Source organism: Chaetodon auriga, chromosome 9 (assembly GCF_051107435.1).
Source record: "Chaetodon auriga isolate fChaAug3 chromosome 9, fChaAug3.hap1, whole genome shotgun sequence".
Classification (NCBI taxonomy): Eukaryota; Metazoa; Chordata; class Actinopteri; order Chaetodontiformes; family Chaetodontidae; genus Chaetodon; species Chaetodon auriga.
The window spans coordinates 7636322-7653219 of record NC_135082.1 but is presented as its reverse complement, the minus strand read 5'-3'; the positions used below and the strand labels follow the sequence as shown (position 1 = coordinate 7653219).

The 16898-nt window shown below is 42.7% G+C and overlaps 1 protein-coding gene across 3 annotated transcripts in view; it reads right to left on the bottom strand.

Moving 5' to 3' along the window:
- Positions 1–10203, bottom strand: part of aff2 (AF4/FMR2 family, member 2) — a 133424-nt gene extending 123221 nt beyond the window's left edge. For 2 of the 3 annotated variants that reach the window (XM_076738567.1, XM_076738566.1), the window contains exon 1: positions 9959–10203. In XM_076738567.1, the coding sequence (XP_076594682.1) occupies positions 9959–10011 (53 nt within the window). In that variant the 5' untranslated portion in view covers positions 10012–10203. The remainder of the gene's footprint in view (positions 1–9958) is intronic. The other variant, XM_076738568.1, reaches the window with a different exon arrangement.
- Between the last annotated feature and the right edge of the window lie 6695 nt (positions 10204–16898).

Below are 16898 nucleotides of genomic sequence, written 5' to 3'. Positions count from 1 at the left end.
TGGCAGATGGCTCTGCCAACCTCAGGACCTGGGGTGTGTGTGTGTGTGTATGTGTGTGTGTGTGTGTGTGTGTATTGTCTTAGTATCTTGGGGGCACTAGGGCAGAAGCTACCTGGTGTTGACTGCCAAGTCTCTCGCTCTCTTGTGCTCTCTTTCCTAAACCCTCCAACACACACACACGCACACACACACACACACACACACACACACACACACACACACACACACACACACGCACGCACACTCCTGCTGATATGCCTTGCCCAGTCACGACTTGTATTATGTATGAGATTGAATTTTGTTTTTGATAAGGAACAGCAGTTCAAGCTGTTTTTGAAAGCCACTGCAGGACACATGATGAAAGTGAGGATCATTACTCTTATCATTTGGATTATCAAGCAGTGGAAAGAGTAACAGAAGTCAACTTGGCTGTTTAATAACTCCGTGTTATCACATTAAGACGTCATCAGGACTGCTGCTGTCTGAATTAGTGTCACAGAGCAAGCACTGTTCTTCATTAACCAATTCAACTAATCACTACTTAAAGTTTCACAACAAATTAAGGAACACCACTTCAAGCAAATACTCAATTAACAAATTAAACAAACTCTTAATTGGTTTTTAGCAACAAATTAGGATAGTAATTTCAAGCAAGCTCTTCATTAACTAATTTGACCCATTCCTAATTCAATTGTCACAGCAAAGGAATGATTATCTGAGGCAAACAGTTCACTAATTCAATAAATTCATCACTAAACAAACAAAACATCACGTTTCAGATTACCGTGCAGTTCATACGGTGCAACAATTTCTAGTCATTTTCAGCGATTTTGTCCTTCTCCCACTCGTGCGGGCTTGAATGTGCTTCCAAAACTCTTGAGCAGCTCACCCTCCCTTTATCTCTCCACTGTGTATTCTCTGATAAAGAAAACTACAGCAAAAGTAATGTTTAAAAAAAGACATAAAAGGGACTCTGGAGCAATAACTACACAGATAAATACAAGTATTAGAAGGTGGGAAACTCTGCCAATATTAGAACAGCAGCTACAACAGAAGCTTGGTGATCTGATCCCATGGGGAGGATCCGGCACAGCTATGTACGCTATTCTGCTTTATAGTCTAATTAGTAGTTACAAGGCTTTTAGTCACATCTATTGACAAGGCAATTGCATTTCTGCACGCCATTAACAAAAAATAACACCTCAGCACAGCGCAGCCTTCTTCACCTGTGCTTATTTGGTAAACTGGCAGCGAACGTGAACAGTTGTGAACGGCTTCTGATCCGGGGAACACTATCTTCCGTCCTATCAGTCGTTTTTAATAAAGACATTGCAGCTCAGAGAGACATACCTCAGCGTAAGTACTCGTGCTGCGCTCATGAGTGACGTTTTATTGCCCCTCGTTGAGCCGCTGAGTGCCCGCTGGGTGTCGTCATCTGATGTTTGTCACGGTTATTTTCTGCGTGAATTCATTATGGTTTTTTAAATCATTATAGTTTCATTAAATGTTTGAAATTTCAGTATAATTTTGTTTCATTTTTAAGATATTGCTCATAAAAAAAAAAACAAGTAAAATCGACCCTTTTTTTGACTATGATCTGACTGGTAATAATATGATATATTCCAAGTCACTAAATAAGATAATGGTGTTATAGCTAATAGCCATATTGCATTTTACTGGGCCCTGTGACCTTTTGGCTAATTATCCATGACATGATGCAACTTACAAGGAGAAACTGTGTGGTAATTATGGGAGTCTGAAAACTTATCTAGGAAAAGCATGTGATATCCAGTCGTTACCAATGACATGCTCTCTAAAAGACTACAGACACAATCACAAGCTCCACATTACTGGGTTTCCTGAAGGGGCAAAGGGGGTGTCTGGTCCAATCAAGCTCTTTCAGAGCTGGTTACCATAGTTCCTACAGCCGCAGATGAAATGAGGTTACACTACACTGGAGCAGGTAAATCACACCTGCAGCTAAATCAGATCGCAGTCGGTGCCCTTGGCCAGTGATAATTAGATTTCATCATTTCTCCAACAAGGGGCATAATGTTTGACAAGGTGAAGTTGATGCTCTGGGAAGGCAGCATATAACAGAACATATGCGTTACTGTATCCTGCTGAGGTGCAAATTATGGCTGATGGAGCCTCCAAGACCTTCGACACCCCTGAAGAATTCAAATCTTCCCTCCACGAGACAGATGGCAGGCTGCATGTTTCTGGACACTCGATAAGGCTTAAATAGTTTATTCCTTAATACGGTTTGTTTGTTTTCATAGTCCCGGTTGGGAATTATGCATGACTTTGCCACCGATCGAACCCGAGGCCGAGGTGTAATATTGTAAAATTGAATGTTTGTGTTGGATGGATGAGTATCAAATTAAATTTCGATAATGCCTTTTCTGGGTTTAGATGAGGCTGCTGTTGATGAATGTGTCTGAACAGTTTTTATTTTAGATGATTTCTATGTTGTTTCACTCAGTTTCTCCCACAGGGTTTGGTCTCCCCATGTCTTTTCTGATTACTTACCTTTACTCTGACTGGTTATTCTATGAGTCGCACAGGCGTAGGCATTGCACATGGAACATCACTGTGTCATTATATATCATAATACATGTCAGCCAAGAGCTGCAGTCGCCCTTTCCTTTGCTTAATTGTAAATGCTATTTAATATCACTTAGACAAGGCTGCTATATATCTGCTGAAGAAATGTTGAAGAAAAAAAGCACTTTGTTTACTTTGTGTATTAATATGGTGATAAACCAGTGAAATATCTGACAATACTTTGGTGAATTATAAGTGCTTAGTGAGCCTAATTAGTTCAGGATGCTTTCAGTTCCCTTTCCACTCGTTTATTTTCCTCTGCAACAAAAGAATGATGCTTCCAAAGTTAATAGAGACCTTTGCTGGATTACATCCGCCATCCACACAACAGAAGTCCATTTTAAAAGCTCTCATTATTATTGATGATGCTGTACAAAACACACAGAAGAGCAAAGCCTCTGGACCAGATGAGCACTGTAGTGACTGTGATAAAGAGTTTAATGGAGTTCTACGTATAATCGTTCATTCTTCTCATCTTTAAGGGCCAGTATTTCCTTTCCCCTCTTTTTCCACTATCAAAAAATCTTTCCCTCTACAGGCCAACTGCATGGTGACATGTGAGCTGAAGGTGGGTGGACGGGGACTGCACGCTGCTTACATCTACAAACTTTCACTGATAAAGATAAATGTTCTGCTGAGGATTTTATATCCCATCCAGATGGTTGATATTTTATTTTCTTATAAGACGCTTAAGAGACTGAACAGATGGCTTAGCTCTACATGGAGCAACACTTCAACTCTCAGCAACAGGGGTCTAGACTGACTCAATAATAGAAGCTTTAACAGTTGACCTTTGTCTCAAATTAGTTCAGCGGCGGCAAGATTTTACACCTCAATTAGCAAAAACTGACTTAGGAAGATAAAGGTATTTGGAATCTGTGCGATGTAGTAATATATGCGGATTGTCTGCTCAACAAAGGCTCCATCTCCTTCATGAAGATTTCTTCAGATTCCTCAAGTTGAGGCATTTTATCATCTCTTCCATCGCTGTGATGACTGACAGAGCGGTTCCAGTTATTTTACCTCTGGTGTTTCTATAGATATCTTTTGCACAAAGACGTGAGAAAAGCAAGTGTCAGCACTAAGTGATGATGACATGTGAAAGATATCCGTAAGAACAATCCGCATGTCCTCTTGAGGTACAGCAGACCCTGTTTTAATCCTAATATATGACAGATGTGGTGCTTTGAGTCGGCTGTTTACAGCCTCGTGTCATGTTGCGGCGATACTGAAGCTAAATCCTGAAAGAAACTGAGAAAACATTTTAAGCTAGTTTGGAGATTCTGTCTCATTATTACTTTGACTCGTTGGTTAAAATGTATAAACAGTTGGAGACACATCTGTGGAATATTACATCCTTCGCAGCGAGGAAAGGTTCAGTCCACGTCTGCAGTGGATCACTCACAAGTCCTCACAATGGAGCTCTCTGGCACAGGATTGAGTAAATACTTCTGGAAGACATCAAATCCACATGAAACTGGAAAGTTTTTTTAAAATCTGGAAACAGGATTTTAAACTGCTCCGATCAATATTTTTCTATTAACGATGGATTAAATGAGCGTGTGCAATGAGATTGAAGGCTCTGGGGAATTGTGATGCGCAGTTGTCATTATTTTCTGATATCACTTTTACTTTTGATTCCAAAGATCCATTGTTTAATCAGAGCAGCTGACAGATTCATCAGTAATTAAAGAATCATTTCCAGGCCTATCGACTCAAGGTTTGTCACCCAGGATTCTTTTCTTTTCTCTTTTTTTTTCATTCTGCCACTACCTTTGTAAGATGTGACTGAAATATGAAAGACAAAGGCCAAAAATAAAGTTAAAACACTTTGGTTTTTTTTCTTCAGAACCACGGCCAGCGCCTGCCGCCTCCCAGATGGACTCCAGGTGATCTTCCTGGTGTCCTCACTCTGGCTCACACCTGCTGACAGAGCTCCCGTCGCACAGCCCTGAGAGATAATTGTCCCACCAGTATGGGATAAAAAGGATTTCTCCCAGATAGGAAGCTTCCTTCTCTGTTATCTGCTGTTACTTTTGGAGCGTTTGTTTGTTCCAGTTCGGGATGAGGCGCAGCTTCCTTTCACAGCCTCTGAGCTGCTGATGATGATGGTGTGAAGTGTCGTCAAGTGGAGCTGGTTTGGCGAGCTCAGGCCCATCACACGGCGAGGATGGAAATTTCTCTGTGATGAATGATTTTGCACGTATTGAGCTGACACGTGTGACTGAGCTGATTGAGAGCTTGGGAGGATTGACGGGCAGATTGAATATTGGACTGAGAGACTGAACACTGAATGCATTGACTATAAATTGACTCTGTCACCACTTTTTCCTGCAGATCCCATCTTTTCCACCTGTGAGCTTATGCCCAGACTCTTTATTTGGACAGGAAGCAGCATTTTGACTGCAACTGCAACATTTTGAATCCATTTTAAACCAGCATAAAAATAAGAATCATTCAAACTATTTCAAGACCCAATAAGATGAAGTAATAATAATAATAACAATAATAATAGTAATAATGATAGCCAGGGTCTTCCCGCACATGTGAACTTTTACGCTCCAAACACGCAGCTGGAATCTTACAATTCCATGCTGACGATACGTGTAATCAATTCCCTAATTAACGACCTAAATGGTTCAACCAATCACCATCAGTGTCAATTAACATTCAAAGTGATCTCCCCCAGATTCCACTACCATGATTAGCTGGCAACATGATGGGCAATTACAGTGAGGAGAGCGCAACATTCAATGCAAGCCCTATTACAATTATACACAGCCTTCAGATCTCCGAGTGAGAGAATGAAACAAGGAGCGAGATGGGAGGAGGAGGAGGAGGAGGAGGAGGAGGAGGGAGAAAGAGCAACAAAGAGGAGAAGAGATGAAAGGGTATTTCTTCAGGAGGAGGAGGAGGAGACCTACAGTGTTGGATTCGTTCAGATTGAACAAAGGCGTGGGGAGCGTCAAGATTGTTTTCTCTCTCCCTTAAAGGGAAAATCCACTGTCAAACCGGAGCCGCACATCAATGGCGAGTGACAGACTTTTAACTCCAATCTGACTGATTTTCATGGGCTCTATTGAAGGTGGTGTCAGCTTTTATGCCTGTAAAATCCATTGTAAAATTGGAGAAAAATAGCTCCATTTGAAAATCACTCTCTCTCTCCGTTCTGGTTTTCTTCCTCCGGTGGAGGTGTTCTCCTCCTTATAATCTTGGACAGTTGAGTCCATTTTAACATTTATTAGCACTGAGCTGTCAGCCACATCAAAGCAGCTTGCAGAGCTGTTGGTAAAAGACACTGGTTAAGTGCAGACTCTGGTCAGCAGCAGGAGCATCGTGCGCTGCACCGGCTCCATTCAACCAAACCAGTACGTTTCATCATGTTGTCTTAGGCCTGGACCGTGGAGGAAAAGTTGAATTTAGTGCATTATCTGTATTTGGCTGGTTTAAGGGTATGCTTGAAATGAGCTGGCTGGTACAAGTCGACCACATTCAAAGGTGTTTATACATGCTCTGAGCGGCCACGCTGCTGTCACATCCTCCTCTAGCTGCATTTTACTTCTTCCACAATCTCTCTGTCACAACTCTTTGTCGTCTCAACACAATGGGTGGTACAAGTGGGGATAACAGTGCATACTTTCAGACAGTCTCTACTCCAGAGCTTTTATGGTGTGCCAGTTGTTTTCACATACGAAATGTGGGTAGCAAGCGGAGAATGTAAAAATGAGAAAGAAGTTCAGACTGTACTTTCCCACCTCTGCACACCTGGCCAATTGCTGTGCTGTGAGTCAGCTTTGGAAAGAAAAAAAAAAACATTTTTCAGAAAGGTTGTGGGGTGGTGGTTTCAGATGCTGTCCAATCAGACAGGCATTTTGTATGAAGCAAACAGAAACCCTCAGTTTCACTTTCTAAACTAAAAAAAAATTCAAATTATCGGATAGAAATTTTGGCAAAAAGTCCAAACTCATTGTGTGAGCATTTTCTGACCTGATGCCTGTCATGACAACGCTGTTGGAGAGCGCGTCCCCAAAATATTAGAAAAATAAAATATGACTGTTTTGTCAGGTTAAGGTTTGGTTAGGTTTAGGCATAAAAACATACCTTAGTAAGAGAAAGAAAGGTGGCACCAACACACAGCAGCCTCACGTCATGTTTGAAATCACCACCTTGAGCTCTGGGATGTGGTCACTGTCAATTTTTATGGAGGTAACAATTAACTGGGAAAATTATCAGATAATGACAGCAATCATTATTTGCATCCCTAATGTCTACCTGTAACTTCATTTTATATATCTCAACAAAGAGTGTGTGTCTGTGAGCACTCTCACCAAAGAGTGATTTCTCACTCTGGACTCAGATTGTTTCAGTCCTGTTAAAACTATCCAGCATTTTCTTTCTTTCCTATTCCATTTATCATCTTGAGGGGTCCTTCCCTTCAGGTCGTGAACCGCTGCCTGAATACACCCAGAGACAGTAAACAGATCTCTGCTGTGGTACGAACAGTGTGGCAAAATCTCTTCGGAACAAGTGAGCAATGCTGCCATTTTTCTGGCGAGGACAGTCTCAAAGTTGGACGTGCTGCAGCAGAGAGAACAGAGTTGTCAGAGCTCTTTTTCTCTGGAGTTCACACCCGCTGAGGGCAGCTAAAAGAAACCGACCTTGCTTTATTATGTCAGACCGTGCAATCAAAAATCCAGGAGCCTTCTAGTTTCCATTTGCACCTTCAGGTTCCACCTTTCAGCTGATCTTCCCATCAGCGGCTTCGCTTTCTGTCTTTTAATCAGACGTTTGATGCTTGTTTCTGTCTGTAAAAAGCCTTTTGAAAATGCATAAGACCATCTGACAGCAGCGGCATGATGGAGCAGTGGCAGGAGGAGGGTTACATGTGTACACACCCTGAGCTTGTTGTTGAGCCCTGTGCAGCTCCACTCCAGCAGCGGGGGGTTAAGTACCTTGCTCCAGGGCCCTTCCATGGTGGCTGCTGAGGGACAGCAGTGTGTCTCACTTTCCCCGCTCACATTCTCCCCGCTGGAGTACGGATTCATAACAGCTACACGGTTGCCAAGTTATTGTGCTCCCACTATAATACATAGTTGAACTGTAGAGGCTGACTGTCACACAGTGTATACTGTAGCTCCTACAGTCCTGCTTACTGCTTCAGCAGCTGACAGCCCAAAAATATATCCAATACAGTATTTATCCAGCATGTAAAACCTGTAGTGACGCAGGTCTGATACTGTTTTTATGGTCTTGATGGAAGGATTTTTTTTATTAAACAAATCCAGTTTCCTGAGGACGCATCAACGTCACACCACCTTCCATCACATTCATTCATACTGAAGGCAGAACTGAGCAGATCCAGACAGCTGCACTGCGTTTACAAGGCACTGCTCTGAAACAACATGGAAAATGTATCCAGCATAAAACATGCCTGATGTCTGCATTGTCTTTAGTCATACAAAATTTCAAGGTGCTTCTTATTTCTATTCATTCAGAAGGAATTTCCTGAGCATACATAGACTTCCTCTCCATCATCTTATATCATACATGTTGTGCGCTGAGGTGGCTGCGGCTCAGCAGTGGTCCCCTTATCGACATTGGAAGTAAATGGGTAGATGAGAGATGAAAGTGTAAAGGGCCTTGGGTTAAAGCTCTATAGAAATGCAGCTTTACTGGAATCTGACCAGTACAACCAGGGTCCAAGCTGACAAACTGTTCTGAATTTCCAAATTACCTTTCAAATGTCTAATTTCTGCACAAATGTTGCAATAAATTCCAAACCACGCAGAGAAAGAGAAAGCCGTCATTAAAGCTCTGCCGTCGTTTGGCCTCCGTGGTGTTAAACAGCACTTCTCTCCATGCGAGTCTTTGTTCCACGGCTGCATATGATATGACTTCACTCAGGATTGTAAGATAATGCAACACTGTGCAGTCTGTTAGGGCTGCAGCTGACACTTATTTTCATGACAGATTGCAGCCTGACTCCTACTGAAATTTTGAGGCCTGTATATCAATATTTGAGAGTTTAAAAAAAATTGGATTCCAATTTACAGGCCAATTGTACATTTTTTTTAACATAAGCAATCTTGATATACCTCTTATATAAAAATATCTTTTTTTTTATTATAAAAAATCTTCTTGTCAGTGAAGGTAGGCCAACATATGCACTGATACAGATAGATCTGCAGTAATATCTGACATTTTTATGTTGACTGATTAATCATTTAGTCAAAAAAAAGCCCATCACAAGTTCCGACAGCCTGACATGACGTCTTCAGATGTCCTGTTTCATCCAGCTGACAGTATAAAGCCCAGAGATATGTTTCCTGTGACAGAGGAAAGCTGCAGTTCCTCATGTCTGAGAAGCTGGAACCAGAGACTGTTCGTTTTTCCTTTAAAACTGCTGTTAATGGTTTATGAAAACAGCAGCTGATTCATTTTGCTGATCAACTAATCAACCAACAAAGAAGACACTGTATTAACTCTATATCAGCCTACAGACAGCAGCGTGTCACTCTGAGTCGGGGCCCCCACAGCACAATGCTCATCACTCCTTTCATGAAATGATTGTGACACATTATTGTCTTCAGGAGGAGGCAAATCAAGTTGCAGCATCTCCAAACTAAACAGCTGAATTGCTCGACTGCACAGATGCACAATCAGCACACAGGCAGCGTTCAGCCTCCACTGAAATCCCCAAATCATCTCAACCCAACTTCACTCCTTCATGTGTCCATGGCTGTGTGTTTACCCAGAACACAGAGCCCCCAGCAGCAGCAGCAGCAGCAGCAGCACCGCTGCAGCTCACCTCAGCTCTGTTTACCAACACGCTGTCCAACAACATCAGACCTGAACCAAACTATCAAAGTTGTGCGTGGCATCACATGAGGACACGGGTCGTCCTCTCTGTCTGCTCTCCGGCTGCATCACCTCTGCTCACCGTGTCACCGCTCTGTCACACCGCCCGGTGCGCTCTCACATTCAAATCAAACATTCCTTATTATCACAATGAGACAGTAAAAGCCGGCGTTGCGCTGCGTGTGTATATGTACGTGTTTGCATGTGTGCGTGCGTGCGTGTGTGTGTGTGTGTGTGTGTGTGTGTGTGTGTGTGTGTGCAGACTACGTCTCATGCAACAACGGCAGCTTTACGGTGACAAAGAAACACGGTTTGCACGATTTGACTCACTTTGGCTGCGTCTCCATGTTAAAAAAAAAACGCAATTTAAGCCTTGATCTCGGCTCAAAAGCGGGGATGCCATGTCCGTTCACCCCCCCTTTTAAAATCTTCCATATTGAAACACATTAAAAAAACCCGACAGTGATAATAAAGCAGTGTGAGCAGGACTTACCATGGTTGTTCAAGCTCCCAGTCTCTGAAAAAGTCGAATTCAAAGAGATCCATTGCCGCTTCGGCTGCTGCTGCTGCTCCTGCTGCTGCTGCTGCTGCTGGTGGTGGTCGTGGTGGTGGTTAAAATCCAGAGCTGGTGCTACGTGGTTCTACATGGGCTACTGATACTGAGTGTGTGAGTGTGTGGCAGAGAGGAGGGAGAGCAGACACAAGCGGCTGCCGCTGCCAGGAAGCTGCTACGTGGTCGAGGCAAGCTGACAGGCAGGCAGGCAGAGGTGGAGGGAGGGAGAGAGAGCGCACACACACACACAGACACACACACACACACACACTTATACAAACACACACCACACTGAAGAAGGCTGTGGATGACAAGTCACACTGAGATATTCACTGCAAACATTTTCCTTCATAACAAGCCGAGCTATTTATACTGCATGGATATTATAAAAATAAACCTTACCCCCACCCCCCCACCCCCAAACACGCACACGCACACACATACACACACAAGAGGGAGAGAGTATGCGTCCTTCTGTGAAACTGTGACTTAGCAACAGCTGGAAAATGATTTCAGTGCCTTCTAAAGCGTGCTGTGGTGGTTGTGATCAGGGAACCACACGTGTCAGTCAGTGAAATTCTGACATGTCATCTCTGCTCCGAGGACTCACTCAGTCACCAGTGGAGATCATGTTATGTACTAGATGTTCTTATGAGTCAGAGACTTGACAATGAGCCATCTCTTTGCACCTTTTCACACTCCACCAAGCCTGTGAGTGCTGTCATTCACTGAGCGATGAGCAGGCTTTGTTCAGGTCTAGGGTCTGGTACGGGGCACCATGCATGCGACCAGGATTTAGGATTACCAAGATGAAGAAGACGTGGACGAGCTGAAATAAACAAGTGTTTTTATTCACGTTGTTATCTGTTCAGTAATCTTTTCCGTCAATTTTTATCTCCTTTCCTGTTGCTTCAAGGCCCTCTCAATGCTCACTGGATATAAATATGGTTCAAAATATTAAATGCTTTTTTCTTTATTTTCTCAACTTTTACATTTGGATGTGTAGTCTAAAAGGCCCAGAAACAGCCTTCAAAATGCACCATGTAAAGTTTGTGGGTCAATTTGGAATATTAAAATTCACAGAAATGTCACAGAAATGAGTCCGAGGACATGACCGTGGGGGCCCTCTTGGAGCTGTGGCCCTGTGGTGAGGAGCAGAACCATTTCTTTTGTTTGTGGGGTGAAATGTATGACTCCACACACAGGTCCTGTCATTTTTCCATGCACTGAAATGCTCTCATGGAAAAGTGAAGGAAGAAGCAGAGAGGAGGCGAAGTCTTAAGTGTTGTATTTTTATTATTATCATTACTTTCTTTTATGAGATTCTGGATGTGCTGTAGAGCATATTCCAGTGAATATTCACCAAAGTATCTGCTGAGATCTCAGAACGCAGTAACATTGCCAAAAAAAACAGGTCCAGGGGCATGAAGCACAAAGGGTCAAGCGTTCATACAGCATGAAAACAAATGAAAAGTTTTACTAAAACGTAATTTTCTTTGTAGGTAAAACCAAAATAGATTGTACCCCACTGCACAGAAAACCAGTGGTTTGCACCCAACTGCACGAAGTGAGGGGGGTCAAAGCTGAACCAGGACGTCAGGCTGTAAGCTGTGGTGAATGTTCACAATGGACAGTTTTCCTGCAGTAGCTTACATGTTATGATAACCAATAGATCTGCTAACCCCGTTCCTTCCGATATATATATTATTTGAAAATAAAGAAATACTTTGTTTTACTATGTTTTTTCATTATTTGTATATTCAAAACATTTTCCAATAAATGTACCATGCCTGTCTTATGTGTTTTTTCCTTTTGTTGGATTAATTGACCATGACAGGACCATGGCCTCATCAATGCTTTCGACTAAATGTATACACACCTTGGCTGAACGTTTTGGCATTTTAATGAAGCATCACCCCTGTGATCAAAAACAGCTGCTCTGCTCTGTTGACTAGTTTGTAATCATTACTTTTTTTTGCTATAAATGCTGTTTTATTTTTTCTATCTTTACGTTTTATGTACTGTCACATTCTTTCCGTGTAATCTGCTCTGTGAACTCTATTCCCATGACAGCGTTTGACTTGTTCTCATTCCGCGGCCCTGACACCACGGATCTGTTTAAACCAGACGGCAGGCTGAACTGTGAGGATGACATCAGCCGAAGCGTTTGCCCTTGTTCCTCTTCTGCGTTAAAGAAGAATCAGGAAGAGTGTGGAGCAGTCTGGCTCCAGCTGGCCAGTGTTTCAGGAGTCAGACTCCACTGTGTGGTTACTCTCTGCTTTTCCCGTCACTGAATCTGCTTTCTTGCACCTGGCCTAAATATAGGACTGGATGTCCAAACAACTGCTCCCATGTATCTTCCAAACTTTAGCCTCCTGAACAGCAGCGAGTGAGCTCCATCTTTTCTGTCTGGTCCAATCAGCGTGTGCAATCCACTGACTGTTGCAAGATCCCTCGGTTTGCACACAAAGCTGCAAAGTTAACTTGTGCTGCTTCAGTGAATTAATCTTAAACAGAGAGGCATCGAAGCAGCAAGCTACTACTAACAAATGTTCCCCAACATGTTCTGCGCTGCACAGCTCTTAGTGCAGGTGGTCTTTGAACCCCTCACAAACTGCTCTCGTCACCTGCTTTTGTATCTTTATCCGACCACTTCACCTTTGTCTGAGATCAGCCGAGGTATCAGCGTGTTAATAACAGTTCAGCGGCCCACCATCCTCTCTCTCTATCATGCACTTGCTGCAACACATGCCCAGCAGCACATTTTACTGTTTACGCCTTGCTATGAATAATGATCGACCAGATGGTTGAAACTTCTCACTCAGCATGTGCTGTAGCTGTAACTGTGGTTCCTTTGTGACATCACTGTCCTCTCCTTTAAAAAGACCTCCTACGCAGAAGCCTGCATGCTCTTGCCCGTGATGGGAGAACACGAGAAGTCCAAATGTATCGGAAATAATATTTGAAGATACACTCCAGGCTGTATATGTGTGTGTGTGCTTGTGTCTTTGTTTTGGATGGTGTGTTGCTGTGTTTGTGTGTGTGCATGTGTGCCTGGGTATTTTGGTCTGGTCTGGGGCAACATGCCAGCACTGCTCTGCATCACACTACCGCAAGTACAAACAGCAGCCTCAGATGAAGAGAAGAGAAGAGAAGAGAAGAGAAGAGAAGAGAAGAGAAGAGAAGAGAAGAGAAAAGAGTTAACCATAGTGCATGATGGGAATAAAACACTGCCAGCCATGAGCAGTATTGTCGGAAAGTGCTGTTTCATGACCTTGATCAATTCCAGCCACACGAATCAAAATTCCAGACATCTCCGGACCTTAAAAACACCACATCAAAATTCAACCAATTTTCAAGGATTTTAAGCACCTGCGGGAACAGTGGTTTTGTGTGTTTGTGGTTGTGTGTGTGTCTCTCTGTGTGTGTGTGTGTGTGTGTGTGTGTGTGTGTGTGTGTGTGTGTGTGTGTAAGAAAGGCTGTCCAAAACTAGGTCAGACACTGAGAGACAGAGAATGACTGGAGAGGGGGAGAGGAGAGGATAGAGGGAGATATGGCAGAATTTTAAAAAGCAATTGTAGGATGAGCTGATGGAGAGTTCGATGGCAAAACATGACAGACAGGCATTAAGATTAAATGTAATTAAGGGCAAATGTACAGAGAGCTACACGCATGAATTCAATTCCAACTCATTACAGAGTCTTTACTGCATTGAGAGTAGCTGTTTGTTTAGAGATTCTCCATTTTCTTCGTTAGTGTCTTTTGCAGTATTGTTAAAGCCACAGCTGTGCGAGTAATTTAGATTTAAATGATGACACAGGGAGTCAGAGTTTCACACACAGACACAGAGCCCCCCAAAAAAGATAAAATAGTCAGGAAGTTCTCAGATTTGAGCTCATTATACTTGCTGTGTATCTTGCAGAAGTTGAGAAGTGCGTGTCATGAATTTTCAATATGTGCCCAGACCCTCTCTCACTCCTCTCTCTGCCTCTCTGCCACATGAGTGAGCGGTGAGTCAACACAGTACCACAGCTCCCCCATGTGGCTAAAAGTAGGTCTTACACTATGAGAGAAAATGTCCATTAAATCTTATTTTTCATCACACATTTGGAAAATCCTCTGACTTAACCTTTACCCTCCCTGCTGTTTACCTCATGTCTCCCTGTCTATGTCTGCCTCTCCTGTCTGCTGTTTGGCAGGAGGCCAGCAGTGCGACTGAAGCCAGAAAAATGGCAGCATTAGAATTAGACAAGAATTAGACAAATGATATTGACAAAAATGGCACACATTCAAATCTTTCAGATCATAACAACTCATATTATAACTGGAGACTCCTAATTGCCAATCAGAAGTTAGCCTGTGCAGCTTTTAAGTGTTTTTGTGGAGTGCAATACTTCTTTTGTATGCTACATCTGCCAAGCGGTTAGGCACTTTATGTCGTCTACTATCATCGTTTAGAACACTTATGCTATCCGCTCACATTGTGTTTATGATTTCAAGAGTTTTTCCTCATCCAATTTGCGAAGCAGTGCGGGAGCAGAACAGTTTGGCCTCGGCTCCTGATCGTGACTGTGCTAAAAACCCCACATGGGAGCCTTGTAATAACCGTCTTTCATCCTGAGCGTCCTTGTGGTCATTTCATTAATGGACCAAGCATGCTCACTCTATTCATGGCCACAGTACTTTACCATACAAAGCTTAATGAACAGAACATAGGTTTGTCCTTGAATTAAGCATAGAGAGACCCCTGAGGTCCAACTGGCCACCCCCTGTGCAACGACAAAATTGCATGTTACAGTATAGTGGGCTATAATGACCGTGTTTGAGGCTGAGACAGTTATGACTTTTATGTCTTCTCCTGTTTTCCAAAAGCACTCTCTGCTCCAACAAACACCCACAGCTGTATTCAAGAGCTCTTAAAGCTGTACTGCTCAGGATTTGTACATTATCGATGGATCCATTGACTGTGTAATGTGGAGGGTGTCTCTTTTAGGGACAAACCCACAGAGAAATATCACCCACTCTCTCTGCAGTTCCCCTCAGCTCTGAGGAACATTTTAGCATCTTTAAGCTCATTGTTTTGGTTTATTGCCAGCAACTCTCACCAACCCCGTTTCTGTTTGCAGCAGGCAGCTGTTCTTAGGTAAACAAAAGCTCTGAAAAACCCACTGTAACACCAGTGAATAGCTGTTGAACATTGTGCAGCATTTAGCAGCTAAAGAGCCACATAGTTCCTTCAGGAGTTACTGGAGACAAAGACAGAGCTATAAGGAGAGTAACGATTGGATTTACATCAGACTGAAATATCTCCGCAACCAAGTGATGGACTGTCATTAAGGTTTGTACAGATATTAATGGTTCCCAGACAAGGAAGCCCAGTGACTTTTACTCTTGTACCATGAGGTACAAGAGTACCTCATGGTACCTTGATATGTGTCAACAGCTAGTCTACTGGATAGACTGCCATGAAATTCTGCCATGAAATTCGGTTCAGACATTTACTGTCCCCTTCGGATGAATCGTGCTATCATCAGATCAGAATCACAGTGAGAGGCAACACAGAATGATGGTTACTCAGGATCTGGATATAAGCGTAATGTCGTCTACAAGAGTAAGAGCGCCATCCACTTGCTGCGGGTGTTAACTAACATACAATGCTACACATTGAATGAGGTTGGCAGTATACAGTCAGACATAAAGCTAGGCTAACATTCTTTCATTAGATATCAGTAGATAAACTATGCATGGTTAGCAGATGTTTTGTTAGCATTCACTTAGCACTTGTCTTTCATGGGTACTTTATACATTTCTGATAATGAACGACTAACAGATGACAAATGACCAGAAATGGTGTGATTCATGACTCCCATTTTCTATATTCTGGTTTATAACCAAATACCTGTACTAATGCCTGTAGTAATTAGCAAAAACATTGAATCAACATGACGAACATGGTAAACATACCTACCAAATATTAGTATCTTAGCATTGTCATGTTGGTAGGTTGATCAAGTGCCAAATGAGGCCAATGCTGAAGTGCCAAAAACTGCAGTTCCTTGAATGACAACTTGAGGGTGGCTCCAAAAGTGAGTTAATTCCCACAGACCCGCATATTAAAATGTCCACCTCTATAGCAAAAAGAAACATGTTTACAGCCTGGAACAAAAATCAGTTTTGGTTTCTGGTCATTTTGAGTGACAGTAACCTGTCTTCATTCAGCCTGCCTCAACTCCACCCATTTATGGATGAAGCAGGAGTTTGGTGGAGTCAAGCACTGCCAAGATAGTGACAGTCAGGGCCACTGTCACTGAACTTCACAATGGCTCTTCAGAAACCTTTGGGTGACATTATGAAGACTACATCCATGTTTTATACATTGTATGATGCTGACATGAACATTCAGCTCAAATCACTGCTGGTCTGAAGTACAGCCTCACAGAGCTGCTTGCATGTCTGTTGACTTTGTCATTTAATCATCACACAGGTCAGAGAGTGACTTATACCATGCCCACATGATCAATCTAAGCTTAATGTTCATTTATATTTTAAAGTGATAGACTTCTTAAAACAGAAATTCAAAATCTTGACACTATCTGCTGCACCGCTGCACCTGCGCCATGCGTTTACCTGGTGTCACACTTTAATGCTTGGAAATAATTTTTATGTCTCAAGTGCAAGTTACTATTTTTAGAAAAATCTACTCTAGTATTCTCACTGTGTACTGTATACCCAGCAGCCTCTGCTGGCTAGACAGCAAGCTGGTAAAGCGAGATAAATCACTAAATTCCTACAGGATCATCCTTTTAACTTTAATGTGACAGTTTAACCCAAAAGGTGCTACGGAGGGCTGTGTTGAACTGGGTTCTGGGATGCTGGACCA